General features: G+C 45.0%; 1 protein-coding gene across 3 annotated transcripts in view; it reads left to right on the forward strand.

Annotated features, from left to right (window-relative positions):
• col1a1b (collagen, type I, alpha 1b) overlaps positions 1-16,998 on the forward strand; it is a 38,984-nt gene that overhangs the window by 15,699 nt on the left and 6,287 nt on the right. The window contains exons 2-30 of one of the 3 annotated variants that reach the window (XM_054800191.1): positions 10,285-10,381; positions 12,107-12,301; positions 12,845-12,864; positions 12,948-12,977; positions 13,253-13,345; positions 13,508-13,579; positions 13,667-13,711; positions 13,788-13,841; positions 13,924-13,977; positions 14,055-14,108; positions 14,200-14,253; positions 14,329-14,382; positions 14,471-14,515; positions 14,601-14,654; positions 14,735-14,779; positions 14,860-14,913; positions 15,034-15,132; positions 15,205-15,249; positions 15,324-15,422; positions 15,500-15,553; positions 15,632-15,739; positions 15,832-15,885; positions 15,962-16,060; positions 16,138-16,191; positions 16,268-16,366; positions 16,445-16,498; positions 16,590-16,643; positions 16,721-16,774; positions 16,867-16,920. In XM_054800191.1, the coding sequence (XP_054656166.1) occupies positions 12,208-12,301; positions 12,845-12,864; positions 12,948-12,977; positions 13,253-13,345; positions 13,508-13,579; positions 13,667-13,711; positions 13,788-13,841; positions 13,924-13,977; positions 14,055-14,108; positions 14,200-14,253; positions 14,329-14,382; positions 14,471-14,515; positions 14,601-14,654; positions 14,735-14,779; positions 14,860-14,913; positions 15,034-15,132; positions 15,205-15,249; positions 15,324-15,422; positions 15,500-15,553; positions 15,632-15,739; positions 15,832-15,885; positions 15,962-16,060; positions 16,138-16,191; positions 16,268-16,366; positions 16,445-16,498; positions 16,590-16,643; positions 16,721-16,774; positions 16,867-16,920 (1,749 nt within the window). In that variant the 5' untranslated portion in view covers positions 10,285-10,381; positions 12,107-12,207. Of the gene's footprint in view, positions 1-10,284; positions 10,382-10,985; positions 11,221-12,106; positions 12,302-12,844; positions 12,865-12,947; positions 12,978-13,252; positions 13,346-13,507; positions 13,580-13,666; positions 13,712-13,787; positions 13,842-13,923; positions 13,978-14,054; positions 14,109-14,199; positions 14,254-14,328; positions 14,383-14,470; positions 14,516-14,600; positions 14,655-14,734; positions 14,780-14,859; positions 14,914-15,033; positions 15,133-15,204; positions 15,250-15,323; positions 15,423-15,499; positions 15,554-15,631; positions 15,740-15,831; positions 15,886-15,961; positions 16,061-16,137; positions 16,192-16,267; positions 16,367-16,444; positions 16,499-16,589; positions 16,644-16,720; positions 16,775-16,866; positions 16,921-16,998 lie in introns of those variants that run through there. The other 2 variants (XM_054800190.1, XM_054800192.1) reach the window with 2 other exon arrangements.

Raw genomic sequence — 16,998 nt, forward strand, 5'->3', positions numbered from 1 at the left:
GCGTTTTGGGTGACCTGAAACTGACAACGGCGACTTGCATTTGGCGTGTAGACAGGGAATATGACAACGATGACGTCACCAACCCATTATCGTCACGTGACCAGAAGAACGAGAGGGAGCCCTGCACGCAATACAACAACAACAGCAATGGCGGACTTCAGAGCTTTGTTTGGGCTATTAGCAATATTGCAGCAAAACCTCGCCGCCCTCTATGGACTACGCGTGGAGCAGAGACGCATACACAACGCGTCGGGTTCTTTCAAACCCACCACATTGTCCAACAAGAAGGGCCACCAGAAGGAGTGCTAGTGCTAGCTACGATGTAGCATAACATATACCTCATAGCAGTTAGCAGTAAAAGGAACGACGCATTATCAAACCTACCTGCAGCAAATGGCTGCAATGGCTGACCACTCCAGGAGGAAGACTGTTGCTGGTGCTGGTGTGAGGGGAGTCTAGGGAAGCCGGAGAATCACGTGGAGGTTTTTGTTGTTTTTGTTACCGTGTAGGGGAAGGTACTTTCTTCTTGTACAGTTTGGCGTGTCACCTGGTTCCGTCTGCGTGTGTGTTCACAGCGCCTCACGTAGGTGTGCCTTGTGTATTACATCGTTTTCACCCCAGTGATGCGTTTTCGGCACAGTGTGGACACACCTTTTTTTCAACCCGCCAAAAAAAATCAGGGGCGTAATGACATCACAACAGTTGACTCCAGACTAAACCAGCAGTAACTACACCGTAACTACACCGTATCGAGCACTGAATACTGATACCCATGCCTACTAGAGATGCCGAAACAACTCCTCAGACCACTACTCAGGAAAATGGGGAGACAAGAACGAAAATGAAACGATGACAGCAGTTACTGAAAGTATGGTTTTATCGCTTCCATGCTAGTAGTGACAGGAAAAACAAGATCGCGGGTACAAGTGGCTGAGTATCCTCCGTAGGGTGGCAGGGCTCTCCCTCAAGCCTAGGTCACAACCAGTCGTACGGGCTCCTACGGCCAGTGCAAAACACTCAAAGAACACACGGATGGCACGCGTGCGACCTCCTAATTTTCGAGCCGTACATTGGCTGCAGATCGGCCGCAGAGATTCTTAGAGGCACTTGCGTTTTTTTTCAGGTTGCAAGACAAACTTACGCACTTTGTACGTCTTCATGCATTGTCCGTACGGCCAACGTGTGTCTTTTGTATGTTTTTCTGGTGACACGTTTGGGAAAAATGTAAATTTTTTTTGTACGTCGCACTTGAAGACTCCTATGTGTGTCGAGTGCCACACGTGCACCACGCATAGGTAATTAGCCAACGCATGTTAAGATATTTCATACGTTCTCCATGTGTGTCTCGGTCTTACTCCTTCATGGTCATCACATCTACATTCTCCACCAACAAAAAAACGCAGCGATTTGTGGAAAGCCAAAAATCGCATGGCCAAAAAATAGTGTATCCAGTTATGACCTAGGCTTTAGAGATAAGGTGAGAAGCACTGTCATGAAGGAGAAACTTGGAGTAGAACCACACTAGGAGGAGTAGGCATCTGGTCAGGATACTTCCTGGATGCCTCCCTGGGGAGGTGTTCACGGCACGTCCGACCCGTAAGAGGCTTCAGGGAAGACACAGGACACGTTGGAGAGACTAAGTCTCTCAACTGGCCTGGGAATGCCTCGGGAGGAGCTGGACGAAGTAGCTGGGGCAAAGGAAGTCTGGGCCTCCCCGCTTAGGCTGCTGCCCCCCCAACCTGCCCTCGGATAAGAGGAAGAAGATGGATGAATGGCTTCCATGCTTGTGAGAAAACCATTTATGTGTTTGTTGCGCTTCGTCATATCAGATTAAAATGGTTGACAAAAATGTTGAGGATTCGAGGACAACAATACAAATAAAAGGACTGAAATAGTGAATCTTTGCCTCTGCACCGTTTTTTGAGGAGAGGATGAGTCATCCAGCAGATGGGATGTTTTTCCAATTTCACTCTCTCTCCCTCAGTTCGACTCTACCGGTTCTTTTCCCTTGCAGAGACCACTGAGAAGCTCCACCAAGCTCCTCCATGACACTACTTCTTCTTGCGTCTCTCATACTGTCGTCCCTCCTACTTCCTCACATGTGAACTACATTTCCAGATGGGATCTCTGAGTTTACACCCCCCACCACCTCAGAAGATGTCCTCTCTGCGCTCGTGGACACTGTTTGAAACTGTTGTCCAAACTCCAAATGCACTCACAGGTGACAAACTAACCAGTGCTCAAATAAGAGAACTATAGTTGGGGTTTAAAGCAGCCGCGTGCTTTAAAGTGGCTGACTGACTAACTTTCCCAGATGTTGGGAATGACGAACCATCCAAAAAAACGAGAATGGGAGAGTGTGGATCAAGTGGAAATGCAGAGAAACCTGAGGATTCTCCCCCTGGAAAGTGGCAGTGAATGCACCGCTTAAAGATTAGCAATGCCACACGTTTTTCACAGGATTGTGAAAGTAAAGAAAATGTAAGGCAAAATAGTGCAAAATCCTCACTTTAGTTTGTTGCAGCAGGGAAATATGACACCCTCCAACACCCTCCTTCACTCTCACTCATAGTCTCAATCATCAAATACTTCTAAAACACTGATTTGGATGAGTAAGTTAGTAAAATAGAACATAACAAGCAGTGATTTTCTGCAGAACAACACTGCAACTTCTTTTTTGCCTGCTTTCAAGCAGCCTGCCAGCGGAGTTGCACATTTATCTCAACATCCAGGGAAGGATCCAGTCATATTTTCCATCTCTGCTGTCTGACTGGATGTCTGCGGCACTGAGGGGGGAGTGCAAGGATGGGAGAGAGAGAGAGAGAGAGCGTGGATGGATGGGGGCTGGGATGGAGCACGGAGCCAGGCGTAAAAGAAAACCAGACGTTGGGAAAAAAAGGCCTCCTCAGCTCGAACATGGACAGAAGTATTGGGTCTTCATCCAGTCATTCGACAATCAGGAGTACAGTCCCTAACTCTGGGTGGTAGTCCACCACCTCCCATAAACAACGTCCAGGGTGGAAATGACGACTTCTCACCCCAAACAGGCTCTGACAAGACAAATGACAGTAATTGATAGTGTGATGTTAATGTTCTCCGATTTCGGATCAACATTTGCAATAAAAGTGACTGTTGTAATTATTAGATTAGATTCAGCTCCATTCTCGCTGCAGTATGCCTCACACACTTATTAAACTTATTAAGGGGGCAGCGTGGTTCAGGTGGTAGTGTGGTCATCTCCCAACCTGAAGGTTGCAGTTTCCATCCGCCGTCCTCGACCCTCCTAGTATCACTGGGCAAGATATCGAAGCCCTGCTTGCTAGGTAAATGTGGGAACAATGTCAAAGCCTTTTGAATACCTTGAAGGTTGAAAAGCGCTTTACATAGATTAAATCCCTTGTTGACCATGACCATGGTCAGTGAATTCCCGCAAAGTAGGATTCAATATTAATAAACAGAATATTTTTGGAGTTAGAGCATAGAAAACCTATTTATGACTTTCTAAATTTTTGTTTTAACATTATTAGAGCCCTGTAGACATGAAATAACACCCTGATAGTCACTTTTACACTCCTATTATTCTTTGTTTACACCACATTGCACAAGCCACCGGATCGCTGCAGGGACAGAACAAATGGCCACTGCTAGCATAGAAAACTATCAAGCTAACTAGTTAACCTCTCCAATTTACTAATTCTAAACGTAAGGAAGTGTTTCAAATGGAGTGGGGAAGAAGGACAGAGAAGCCAAAAAACCTACCACTTCCACACTAAATAAGAGGATAACCTTTTTTTTCACTCGATCTCAGCCATGACATGTCCGTCTTAGCCATGGTGTGTCGGCTGGGCTCCACTAGCTCAGTAGCCAGTCTCCATGCAGTGTAAAAGGTAATGTAATCTAACGTCATGTCTGATATTTACATTACTGATCCCTAGTGACCACAATACTACATATAACTTGTCTTTCAATATTTTTGGACTAATAATAGACCATAGTCAGCCAGGAAACAGCCATCATTTGTTAATTATTTTTTGAAAAACTGCAATATAGTGAGGGACGACTGTACATGTGAAAGTCAAATTACCAAATAAAACACATTTAAAGTATAAAATGTATCGGTACTCAGAGAATGAATGATAATGTAAGACAAACATGTAAAAATTGTTTACAGGTAAAACATCTTACCTGTATTATCACGTCTTGAATTGAATTATTCTCGACTTAGTGTGAATGGGATGTGTTTTCTGTGGAAAAATTGCCCATTTTTTGGAGAAAAAAATACGTAAAAGTACATATTTTTTTCCCCAAAAATTAGCAAATTTGCAAATGCTTGGCAATCCACTTTATACTGTATTGACATGAATATAAGACCATTTTTTTCAGTATGAGTACGTTATTAATCATATTTCATAGCTGCTTGATGACAGTTTGATGATTTTGCTTTATTGACCAGCATTATCTCAAAATTAGCATCATAACTCTTCTGTTGTTTAGGCTATGGTCGCACTTCTGTTCTCTGATCTGGACCACATATGGAAAAAAACGTTTTTTTTTTAGAAAAAAGACGAAGAAGTCTTGTATCCAGACAATATTGTAATACTGGTAGTTTATAATAATTATATATAATAATTCTTGCATTTTATTATGCTGAAGCTACTTTTAGCCACATTATGGAGCATTTGAAATGTGTTTTAGCTTTTGAAATGATGTCAAAGAGGTATTCATTTCACAATAGATGTATTATTGTGCTTGTACTGCATCATACTGGAGAGCTGTTTGTAATATTTTGACCCTCTCACAGACAATATTTGAAACAGTCCTCAGGGCACTTGTATGGCCTAAACTACAAAATAACAGTTATCATTAAAACAGGGGCACGCATGTGTCATTTTGTGTGTAAATGTACATTTTCATACATTAGCAGCCTCCTAGCATTTGAAGGTATTGTGATTGATGATACTGTACAATTTTCCTGGTCACGCCCTGTAATTAGAGGCAGGTGGTCCCTGCACAATGAACACAGAAGCAGACACCAGTGCAGGATTGCAGTGAATAAAGCAGTGAGGTGAAGGTGTCGGACCAAGGAGATGTTGCATTTAAATGCTAATAAATGTCCTGTGGAACTTTTAAGTATTGTGGAGGGAAGCGGAGCCCCAGGCAGGCTGGATTTTGGAGGCGCTTACAAGTAGAAACACGTGGACGAGGCTGCACGCCGCTGCTTCCAGGCTTGCTGGGAATGTAAAGTTTAGTCTTTTTAGACACTCTATATCACAAGCTCTATAACGGCACTAAACTGCCATGTCTATCCATGCAAGTTGTTCTCTACACTTACTCTACATTCTAAAACATTTAGTCTAAGACTTACAGAAAGCCTAAATCTATGCCTAACTTTGTCTTACTCTAAGTTTAAGTCAATGACTATGTACAGTATATATATGTCCTGCCATCTGTCCTCACTCCAAGTCCATGACCAAGTCTTTGTGTAAGCCTAAATCTACATCTTGCATTGCAAGTCTATAACTGAGTCCATATCTAAACCTAAGTCTATGACTGTGTCCTTGCCAAAGCCTCTAATTCCTGATCAAAATCCTAAGACCAGTTGAAAAATTGCTAGAATTTGCATTTTGCACATTTGGATCTTAATGAGGTTTTAAGTAGAGCTTTAATATGCAAAAACAAGAAGGGGGAGTGAGACAAAAAAAATTGGAAATTGTAATTTAAACCAAAAAAAAAACAAAACTGAAATGGGTTGTTTATCAGCTGATCAAAAGTTTAAGACCATCACTCAAAAAATAACAAAAAACTCTCCAAACCAGAACAAAAAATGTTCTCAGTAGGACTCAGTAATGAGTAGCTCCACCGTTCTTGTTCATCACTTCAAAAATGGGTTTGGGCATGCTTGATGCCAGTGGTTCCAGGAGGCTAGTGGGAACATTTCTCCAAGTGGAGAAGATGGCTTCACCAAGGCCATCAACTGTCTGGAACTGATGGCCATTTTTATAAACTTCCCTTGCCATCCATCCCCAAATGTTCTGTATGAAATTTAAATGAGGGGAATATGCAGGAACTCCAGCATTGTCCTGTTGAAAAACCCAGCTGTTACCATGCAGACAAGGGCCCTCAGTCATGAGGGATGCCCGCTGCAACATCTGCACGGAAGCAGTCGCTGAATGGCGACCCCGCACCACCTGAAGCTTCAGTGTTCCACTGAATGAAAAAGCACCCCAGACCATGATGGACCCCCCTCCACTGTGGGTAGAAAACATCTCAGGTGGGATTTCCTTGTCATGCCAGTAACGTTGGAAGCCATCTGGACGTCAAGGTTGCATTTTTTCTCATCCGAGAATAAAACTTTTTTCCACCTTTTAGTGTCCCATGTTTGATTTTTTTATATTCAATACACTTAGGAGAACTATTGTTTTACATGTTTCTGGCCGCATTTAATTTATTTTATTTAAAAGCTCTTGACATTCCAATTCCAATGTGAAATACTCTTGAGAAATTCAAGTTTATTGCTTTTGATACGGTGTACTCACATTATTATGCTATATATTATCAGTGCGTTCATGAAAAAATTGTCTCAAAATGTTTACAATAATGTTGAGTATCGGCAATAATTTGTAGGACGATTATCATCCAGGCCTAATGTCAAAGCCAATATCTACATCTTTGGTGATGATTAAGTCTATGGCTGAGTCTATGCCCAAACTTAGTCTATGACTGAGCCTGTGTCTAAACCTAAGTCTATGACTGAGTCTATGCCAAAGCCTATTTCTTCATCTTGGATTATGAATAAGTTTATGACTTATTTATGGACTTATTTATGTCCAAGCCTAAGCCTACAGCAACATCTTGCATTTCGACTAAGTCTATAACTGAGTGTCTGTCTACACCTAAGTCTATGGATGAGTCTTTGCCAAAACCTATATCTCCATCTTGTAGTATGACTATTATTACTGAGTTTATGTCCAAGACTAAGTCTATGATGGAGTATATGCCAAAGCTTATATCTACATCTTGCATTATGAGTCTTTGACTGAGTTTATGTCAAAGCCTAAATTTAATGTTTATGTCTAAATATGTCCCAAACCCGATATCTAAGTCTTGTGTAACACCTAAATATATGACAAAGTCTGCAGTATGTCTAAATCTAAGCCAAAGCCTACTTTATTTAAGTCCTTCTATGTATTCAAGTCTACGTCAATGTCTTGCTCTGAGTTTCTGTCTTTGTCTAAGTCTACAGTTCAAGTCTTTCAAAATCTGTTTTTGTTGTCTAAGGTGTACTCTTAAGTCTATTATTAAGTCTGTATCTAACTATTCGTCTCAGTCTAAATTGTATTCTATGACTAGGTCTACAGTATAAGCATAAAAGTCTTACGTTGTGCCTAAATCTATGACTGAGTCCATGTCTATGACGAAATCTACAGAATGGCTATGTCTAAATCTAAGATTTAAATCCCAAGTCTGTTTCTAATTCTATGGCATAGTCTTTCTCTTATTGTCTAAGTCTTAGTGTATAAGTACGTTTTTAGTATGTCTTAGTCGAAGTGTTTGTCCAAGTCTAAGTCAGTGTCTGTTGTACTCTATGAGTCTATGGTCTGTAGCTAACACTGAGCATAACTCTGAGTCTATGTTTATGTCTAAGTCTAAATCCAAGTCATACTCTAAGTCTTTGTCTATGTCCCAAGCATACGTCTAATATATGTCAATGTCTTAGGTCTTAGCAGTCTTACTAGCCTGTGTCTAAGTCAAGGTATTTTGCATGTCCATGTTCTCCCACGAGCTGACGAGTACAAATGCGGAATCTCTTCCCAAGGTCTCGGTGGACACACATCAGTTATTTTTGTCCCACATCTGCTTTTGTCCCACTCGGACCTGCTCTGCTTCCTGGCGCTCACCTGAGCTGGCCGGAGCCAACTGGTCCTGTTCTGTGGGAGTCTGCTAGAATATTCTGCAGGTCTGAATGCGGCCCAAACAAAAAAAAAAAGAAAAGAGGCTGGCCCGTACTCCTGACGAACGGCCACAAAACGATCTGTTACAGAAAGGCAGCGACGGGATTCTGAGGCACAGAGCAGAAAATTACAACTTCTATTTAAACTTGAGTTCACTCGCGGAGGTTTTTGACATCCACTCTTGCTCATGATGGAAGGCAGGGTGGGCTGTCCTTATCACACGTATCACACGCCTGTCAATCACTCAGCCTCACGCCAACAATCAACTTTTTTCCAACCTCATTGTCGACAAAATACACGGACAGAAAGTGAATGGACGTAAGGATGGACAAGCATCCATTTTCAGCACTTGGCACACTGATGAGAGATTGACAGCTGTCAGCATGTCTGACAGGTGCTGCTGCAGCTTTCATTGGACGCGCAACGAATGCTTGCCTGCTGCACACTGTTCATTTTGTCCTATCATAAAAGACTTACAGCAGACGCTTCTACTAACACTGCTACTATACTACTATCATGATTGCCAATACTAATAAGACTATTCGACTACTATCATTATTTCTAATGCCACTCGTACACAAGATATTACTACGACTACCACAACTACTGCTAGCACTACTACTGCTACTACTCGTGCAATTACTAATGTGAGTACTACTACTACTACTACTACTACTACCAATATTTTGCAAACACTAATACAACTACTGCTACCACAACTACAATTACAACTACTACTACAAGAACTGCTGTTTCTATCAATAATACTACTACTACTTATACAACTTCCACAATTACCACCACTAATACCAGCATTTATACGACTACAATTATGATTACTATTGCTACTACTCTGACTACAGCTATTACTGCTATCATTACTGTCACAGCTGCCGCTGCTACTACTACGACTACTACTTCTGTTATTAGTGACAACTAATACAAACACGCAGACTACTAATACAAACACTAACACTACTGCTACCACTACTACTATTATTGTAACAACTACTATAATAAATGTTTTTACTACCAATAGTGCAACTAATACTAACACTACTACTATTATGAGTACTACTTCTACCACTTTTATAGATATTACTTCTAGTAACACAATCACAACCACTGCTGCCACCACTACTACTAATACTGAGATTACTAATGTGATGACTATTAGTACTCCTACTACTACTACTACCACCAGTATTTCTAAGAACAAATACAATTGCTACCTCTATTACTATTATCTTTGACTGCTACTGCAAGAACTGCTATTACTACCAATACTGCCACTAACACAACTGCTATTAAGAGTACCACTGCTACTATTATTGCAGCAACTCTCATACTCATACTATCTTTACTACTAATAACAAGTACTAATGCCACTACTATTATGAGTACTACTTATACTGCTCCTACTACTACTTATGTTATTATACTTACTACTACTTCTATTATGAACTACTGCAAACTCTACTTCCATTATTGTAACTACTACTACAATAACTGCTTTTATTACCAATAGTACCACTAATACTAGTACTAACACTACTGTTACTACTGTTGGATTACTTCTGCCACTCCTAGTACAACTGAGATCACTAATGTGCCGACGACTACTACTACTACTACTACTACTACTACTACCAGTATTTATAAAAACGAATAAAATTGCTACCACTATTATTTTGACTACTACTATTCTATTATTATATTACTACTATGACTACTACTACTAAGAACAGCTATCATAATACCAGTACTAACTACTACTGTACTCCTAAGTACTACTGCCATTATGAGTACCACTACAACTATTATTGACTACTACTAATACTATCCTTACTACTTACAGTATACCACTCCTACTACAGATTACTTCTCGTACCACATTTACAATGGCTACTGCTACCACCACCACCACCACCACCAAGTACTACTGCAAGAACCTTTTATTAATACCGATACAACTGTTGCTAATGCCAGTACTAACATTACTGCACGACTACTATTGTGAGTACTACAGATGCGACTCCTACTTCGGCTGTTACTGCCATTACTACCACATCTTCAGCAATGATATCTGCTACCACTACTACTAATATTGAGACTACTAATGCAATTACAGTATTATTACTACCACCATTATTCCTCCTCCTCCTTATACTACTACTAACTACTTTACTATTGTCTTCTATTGAGACAGTAAACAGTACCATTCCTGTTATGACTATTACTGCGGTCACTACTAGGATTACTGCTAATGTACAGTAAATGATAATAAGATGTGCGTATAAGATGACTGTGCTAACATGTCTTCTTCTTGTAGTTTAAAAAGAGGTATGATGTGGAAGAGACGAGAGAAGAGAGAAGAAAATGAGAGGTCAGAGTGGTCCAGAATGGAGAAGCTGCAACGTGTCCACATTGTAAGCAAGCGGGCTGCTTTGTGGCTCTGCCAGCTTTTTTTTCCTTCTCTCTCAATCATGGCAGCTTCAGCTTCAGCCGCACTTGATTTCTTTTTCAGCTTTATTGTTCATATCCTGAACAAACGTGCGTGTTTCGTTTCATCATTTGTGTCACTTGTTGTATTGCAGTGCGATGCTTTCCATAGTGTGTGTAAATGTTGGACATGCTAAAATGCGCAGTAAGCGGCGCGTAATTACGCACATGGATCAGCCGTCTCTTTGCCGTCACATGAACGCAAAGAATCGGTGCTGTGGCTGAGCGAGGTCATGTTTGACGCGAAAAGCGCTCCCTGCGTGCATGCAAACCATCCCGATCAATTCAGTCCATCCGACGGCGGCTCACCCGACACGTAAAAGTGAACAAGAGGAGTCGCCGAGGACGCGCTCAAGTGTGTCACTGATCCTCATCATTACCATGCAACGTTTTTTCTGTGACATGTTCGCAGACACCCACCCCTGTGCACGGGGGGTTGGCTCTGGCGCGCGCACAGCCGATATGTGGCGCGCGCGCGGGCCCTCCCCGTCCACCCACCCCTAAAAAAAGTCTGGGGCATATAAAAGCCCAGCTAAGTGATTTGTTGAGGCAGTAGGGAGTTTCTGCTGGGGTCTGGATTGGAGTTACACACAGACCGGACCCTACCGTGTATGAGTGGCGTGTGAGGAGACACAAAAGAGGACCCCCCCTGCCGCAAAGAATCTACATGTCTAATATTTAGACATGTTCAGCTTTGTGGATATTCGGTTAGCGCTGTTGCTCAGCGCTGCTGTGCTTCTGGTGAGAGGTCAAGGCGAGGATGATAGTAAGTATCACTTTATCACTTTTTTTTATGAAGGTGGGGGGGTATGTAGCCGTGGCACCCAGGACTGGACAGAGCCCAGAGACAGGATGCTGAGCATATCATTCTGGATGCTTCTCTGAACGTTTGGAAGCCCTTGGTGCACATCTGGATTGTTTTTTTTCCTTTTGGCTGGCGTGCACATACACGCTCAGTGTGCGTCCTCCTGAGTGGGGAGTGCAGCTGCATCTCCTCTCACAGACATGTTTGGCTTTTGCAGCAGAAACAGAGCCTCATAGTAGTGACATCTGACTTATATTAGAGCCACCTAAGCAGAAACGCCAGTTAAAGTCAATTTGTGAGGCTGTTAGAGAGACATGTCTTAATTATGATTTGTGTTCATTTCTGGCAAGGCAAGAGCGCCAAAATCCCAACTTCACAATACAAAGTAAACACAAAAAAGGTCAAATGCTTTTCCAAAGCTGACAAACGAAAAGTATGGGGGAGACAATGGAAAAAATTGCAAAGGTGTGACGTCGCTGCTGAAAGGCTAGACGTCAATTAATCACAGCCGTGTTTTGTTGGCCAATAGCACCCCTCCGTGGCCAATCGTGGTATCGACACATCTTTCTCTTTTCGCTTCACTTCAAGGCCTCACCACCAATCAAAAGTTCCATAAAACAACACTTCATGTTTGGAAGATATGGAAGCACATCTGCTGGAAATCTTTCTTTGTTTTTGTTTAGTTTTTAACAGAAATTAAAGCCATATGTCTGCTACACGGTGTCTTTCTGCATAAAGGATTCATGTCCATAAGTGCAATGAGATGCTAGTTATTACTTGAGTGTTCTGCTGTTATGTTGTCCTTTTTATTACGCGGCACGTCTGACCACCGGTCTTTGTCCCTCAGGCACATTTGGCAGCTGCACACTAGACGGACAGTTGTACAACGACAAGGATGTTTGGAAACCAGAGCCGTGCCAGATCTGCGTGTGCGACAGCGGCACGGTCATGTGCGACGAAGTCATCTGCGAGGACTCTTCCGACTGTGCCGACCCCATCATCCCAGACGGGGAGTGCTGTCCCATCTGCCCCGACCAAGATGGTACCTCACCCATCCTCCATCCTCTGCTGTTAGCTTCCTAGCTTCTTTTTGAAATTTTTTTTTTTTAACGGCACCACCTTGTGGTCCAATCTGAGCACCGCTTTGGGCCTCGCAAGACGGACACCCGGAATTGCTTTGGATTTACATGGCTGTACATGTAATTATGTCTTCCTCTGGATAAGGACGTCGCTTGTTTTCTGAGATAACGTTTCCTTTTTACGGAGGAGCGATGCAGCATCGCATGCACCATCTTGACTAATGCTACACCATCAAAGCAAGCTTAGCCAGCACGTAATGCAAAGCTCATCGTTCATGTTGTCATCTGCTCATTTTGAGGCATTTTTTTTTTTTGGTAAAAAAAAAAAAAGCCAATCCCGATTTGTAGAAATTGAGCAAGCATTAAAGCACAACTGATTTCCGAGCCACGAAGAACCAACCGTACGCGTATCACAAGGTGTTCTTTCTTACGTGCATGACTGTTGATTGTTGAAATAGTGTGATGAGCAGCGTGTGACCTTTCTGTCCCTCTTCTGCCCCCCGTAGGACCCCAGCTTCCCGGCGAGGTACGGGACCTTTTACTGACCTTCTACGTTGCATGTGGATTAAATGCCGACCGTTATTTATTTTGGTCTTTTCTCATCCACAGAAGGGAGAGGTTGGCCCCAAGGGAGAGAGAGTGAGTTTGGAATTGTTTGTATTTTGGAATGCGATTGTTGAGTTTTTTGCTTTTCATGTGACTTTGGTGCATTGGCCATTTGCACGTGTTTGTTTACATGCTAAACGACATTAGCATTAAGCTAATGCTAAGCTAACGACTAAAGGTTGCCGTCGCTTAGCAACATGTCTCCATGTGGCAGACTTACGTGTCCTTAGGTGCATTCAGTAACATCATTTATTCTATTTACGTTTTGTGGCAAGTGACTCACTAATGGACCACCTGACGTGTTCTAGGGTCCCATGGGTCCTCCTGGCAACGATGGAATCCCCGGACAGCCTGGCCTTCCCGGACCACCCGGCCCCCCTGGCCCCCCTGGCCTTGGCGGAGTGAGTAAATCCATCCCAACCCTAATTCTGCTAATTTTTAGCTAAGGCCGTCTCAGAGGACAGAAATGCATCTTAGCACTCTGGAGGCTCCTGGATGGAGACTGGATCAGTATCTGCTCTTCTTCTCTAATTCTTCATCTCCTCATCCCCCGTCCCCGACAGAACTTCTCTCCTCAAATGAGCTACGTCGACCATTCCAAGGCCAGCGGCGGCCCCCCCATGCCCGGCCCCATGGTATGACAGTGCCTGTTTGCTTCTTCACCTGAGTCGCTTGTTTTCCTCAAAGCCTTTCCTGATGCTATTTTTCATCTTCATCAACAGGGCCCAATGGGTCCCCGTGGTCCTCCCGGACCCCCCGGCTCCTCTGTAAGTGTCCCCACATTAGCTATCTGCTTCTTAAACAGCAAAGCCTCCTTAATCTTCTGGTCTTGTTGTCCATCAGGGTCCTCAGGGTTTCACTGGCCCACCCGGAGAGCCTGGTGAGCCCGGAGCCTCTGTGAGTACCCAAAACCTCATCACACACCTCACACATCCCATCGCTAACCTCCAAGTAATGTTGCCGTCCTTGTATGTCGCAGGGTCCCATGGGTCCCCGTGGTCCCGCTGGCCCCGTTGGAAAGAACGGAGATGATGTAAGGGATTTGTTGATTATTTGAGGAATTACAATTAGCCTTAGCATTATGCTAACCTCGTCCCTGTGCGTCAATAGGGTGAGGCTGGCAAAGCTGGACGTCCTGGCGAGCGTGGAGCCCCTGGCCTGCAGGTGAGTGGCCCCCCACCCCCACAGGGGACGCAGATCAGCTAATGAAGGAGTCAGTGACGTTCGTGTGAGCAAATCCATCCTCCTGCTGCAGGGTACCCGTGGATTCCCCGGAACCCCAGGACTCCCTGGCATCAAGGGACACAGAGTGAGTTGGGGACACAGTGACACCCGTGATGTTCTTGCCGCTGTGTTGGCGTCACCCTGATGATTTTGTCTACAGGGTTTCAGCGGTTTGGATGGAGCTAAGGGAGATTCTGGACCCGCCGGACCCAAGGTAAGAGAAAGTCGCCGCCGGAATGGATGGAATTCTATCCCAAAGCTTTTCCAGATTTGATGAAAATCTCTCTGGCGTTTGTCGACAGGGAGAGGCTGGTGCCCCTGGTGAGAACGGAATCCCTGGAGCCATGGTGGGTCCAAACTGTTGTGTGACAGGATGAACCCTTTCGGGCCATTTCACGCTAATCTTGCGCTCTCTGTCTCCGCGTTCTCCAGGGTGCTCGCGGTCTTCCTGGTGAGAGAGGCCGTCCTGGACCTGCCGGCCCCGCTGTAAGCATTATTCGCTATGCCATTACTCCAAATACACCAGAACCATTCAAACATTTTGTACTTGAATGCCTCCTGCGTAGGGTGCTCGTGGTAACGATGGCAATGCTGGCCCTGCCGGACCCCCTGTGAGTATTGGTCATTTCACCTGCTCATCCTGATCCGCACACGTGCTTCTCCGCTGACATCATGCGTCTTCACACTCCAGGGACCTACTGGACCTGCTGGCCCCCCTGGATTCCCCGGTGGTGCTGGTGTGAAGGTAAATCACCCAGAGATAAAGTTTATTGCTTCAGTCGAGGTGCTCAGGTGGCGCTTTGTGATGACATCACGACATCATCTATGAACGGGTCCCATTTTTACATGTCCTTTCCCAAACCAGGGAGAGACTGGTCCCCAAGGAGGCCGTGGAGCTGATGGACCCCAGGGAGCCCGTGGTGAGCCTGGTAACCCTGGACCCCAGGGAGCTGCCGGACCTGCTGTGAGTAAATACTGGACTTTACGGACTTTCAGTCAAAGAAACATGGCGGTGATGTTGGTGCTATCTCCGTAGGGTGCCCCAGGATCTGATGGCCAGCCTGGCGCCAAGGGTGCAACTGTAAGTATCACGCATTACGTCTGGCACCCCCTGAATCCACATCAGGACCTATTTTAACCTCCATGCCCCTAAAGGGTCCTGCTGGTATTGCTGGTGCTCCCGGTTTCCCCGGTGCTCGTGGTCCTGCTGGAGGTCAGGGCGCCATCGGTGCTCCTGGTCCCAAGGGTAACAACGTGAGTGGTCATAAGATGATGAAAGTGGTGTTGGTTTTTCTCGTGTATGATGGTAACGGTGTGTGTTCTGTCTACAGGGTGACCCAGGTCCCTCAGGTCCTAAGGGAGAGCCCGGTGTCAAGGGAGAGACTGTAAGCTTCAACACGTACACAGAATCTGGATTTGTCTTCTTATTGGGTGACACAACAACGACTGAATCCTCTCTTTAGGGTCCCGCTGGAGTTCAGGGACTTCCTGGCCCCTCTGGCGAGGAGGGCAAGAGAGGACCTCGCGGAGAGCCTGGTGTTGGTGGACCCCGTGGACCTCCTGGAGAGCGTGTATGTTGCTGCTTCATTCTGTGATGCATGTCGAGAACATCCGTCCCAAACTGTGACGAGCACCCAGTGACGTGGCGTGTTTATCCCCCCAGGGTGCTCCTGGTGCTCGTGGTTTCCCTGGAGCTGACGGAGCTGCTGGTGGCAAGGTGAGTCAGTCAATCACCTGCAGGTTGCCTCCAGTTGTCGAGGGACTTTCTTAAGCTGCTTCCTGTCATGTGATAGGGAGCCCCCGGTGAGCGCGGTGCCACCGGACCATTGGGAGCTCAGGGAGCCACTGGTGAGGCCGGAGCTCCTGGCGCCCCCGGTGCCCCTGGATCCAAGGTGAGTTCTATGATGTATTCTGTCAGTTTGCTGATGATCTAGATGATGGACGCTCTCTAAACCTAATCTCTCCACAGGGTATGACTGGTAGCCCCGGAAGCACTGGCGCTGACGGCAAAGCTGGACCTGCTGTAAGTCCAAATTCACTCGGGAGAACCTTGAAGCGCTCAGTGGAGCCTCTGCTCAACATGATCTTCTTCTAAAAAGGGTCCTACTGGACAAGATGGACGCCCTGGACCTGCTGGCCCCGCTGGAGCCAGAGGACAACCTGGAGTGATGGGATTCCCTGGACCCAAGGGAGTTGCTGTGAGTGCAAGATGCTGAAAGTCCGAACAAGAAACGGAAGATCTGCTTGAAACGCTGACATGTTGTTATCTTGTTCAGGGTGAGAACGGCAAGGCTGGCGAGAAAGGTCCCGCTGGCGCTGTCGGCCCCGTTGTAAGTATTCAATATTTTCACAACTGAAAAGTTCCAAATCTGCCGTGTGCAAGTTCACGTCCATGAAAGCCAACATCTCTCTCCTTCTCAGGGTGCCCCCGGCAAAGATGGTGACGTTGGTGCTCCTGGACCTTCTGGCCCTGCTGTGTGTAACTTCTCAATTTCATCTCACTGTTTAGAAGCAGTAAGACAAAACTGATCGCCTGATCTTCTTTTCTTCAGGGACCTGTTGGAGAGAAGGGAGAGATGGGTCCCGCTGGACCTTCCGGATTCCAGGTGAGTTGTGAGGAGATTCCTGGAACCTATTTGGTCTTTGGTGAGGATATTTTTGGAGATGTGTCAACACACTGCTCCTCTTCCCCATACAGGGTCTTCCTGGACCCCAAGGTGCTACTGGTGAGACTGGCAAGCCTGGTGAGCAGGTAGGCATCACAGAGTGATAGTAAGTCATAGTGTCACCTCTTATACTCAAGAACCATGTTGATTGGTAATTATTTTTC

Source organism: Dunckerocampus dactyliophorus, chromosome 15, assembly GCF_027744805.1.
Source record: "Dunckerocampus dactyliophorus isolate RoL2022-P2 chromosome 15, RoL_Ddac_1.1, whole genome shotgun sequence".
Classification (NCBI taxonomy): domain Eukaryota; kingdom Metazoa; phylum Chordata; class Actinopteri; order Syngnathiformes; family Syngnathidae; genus Dunckerocampus; species Dunckerocampus dactyliophorus.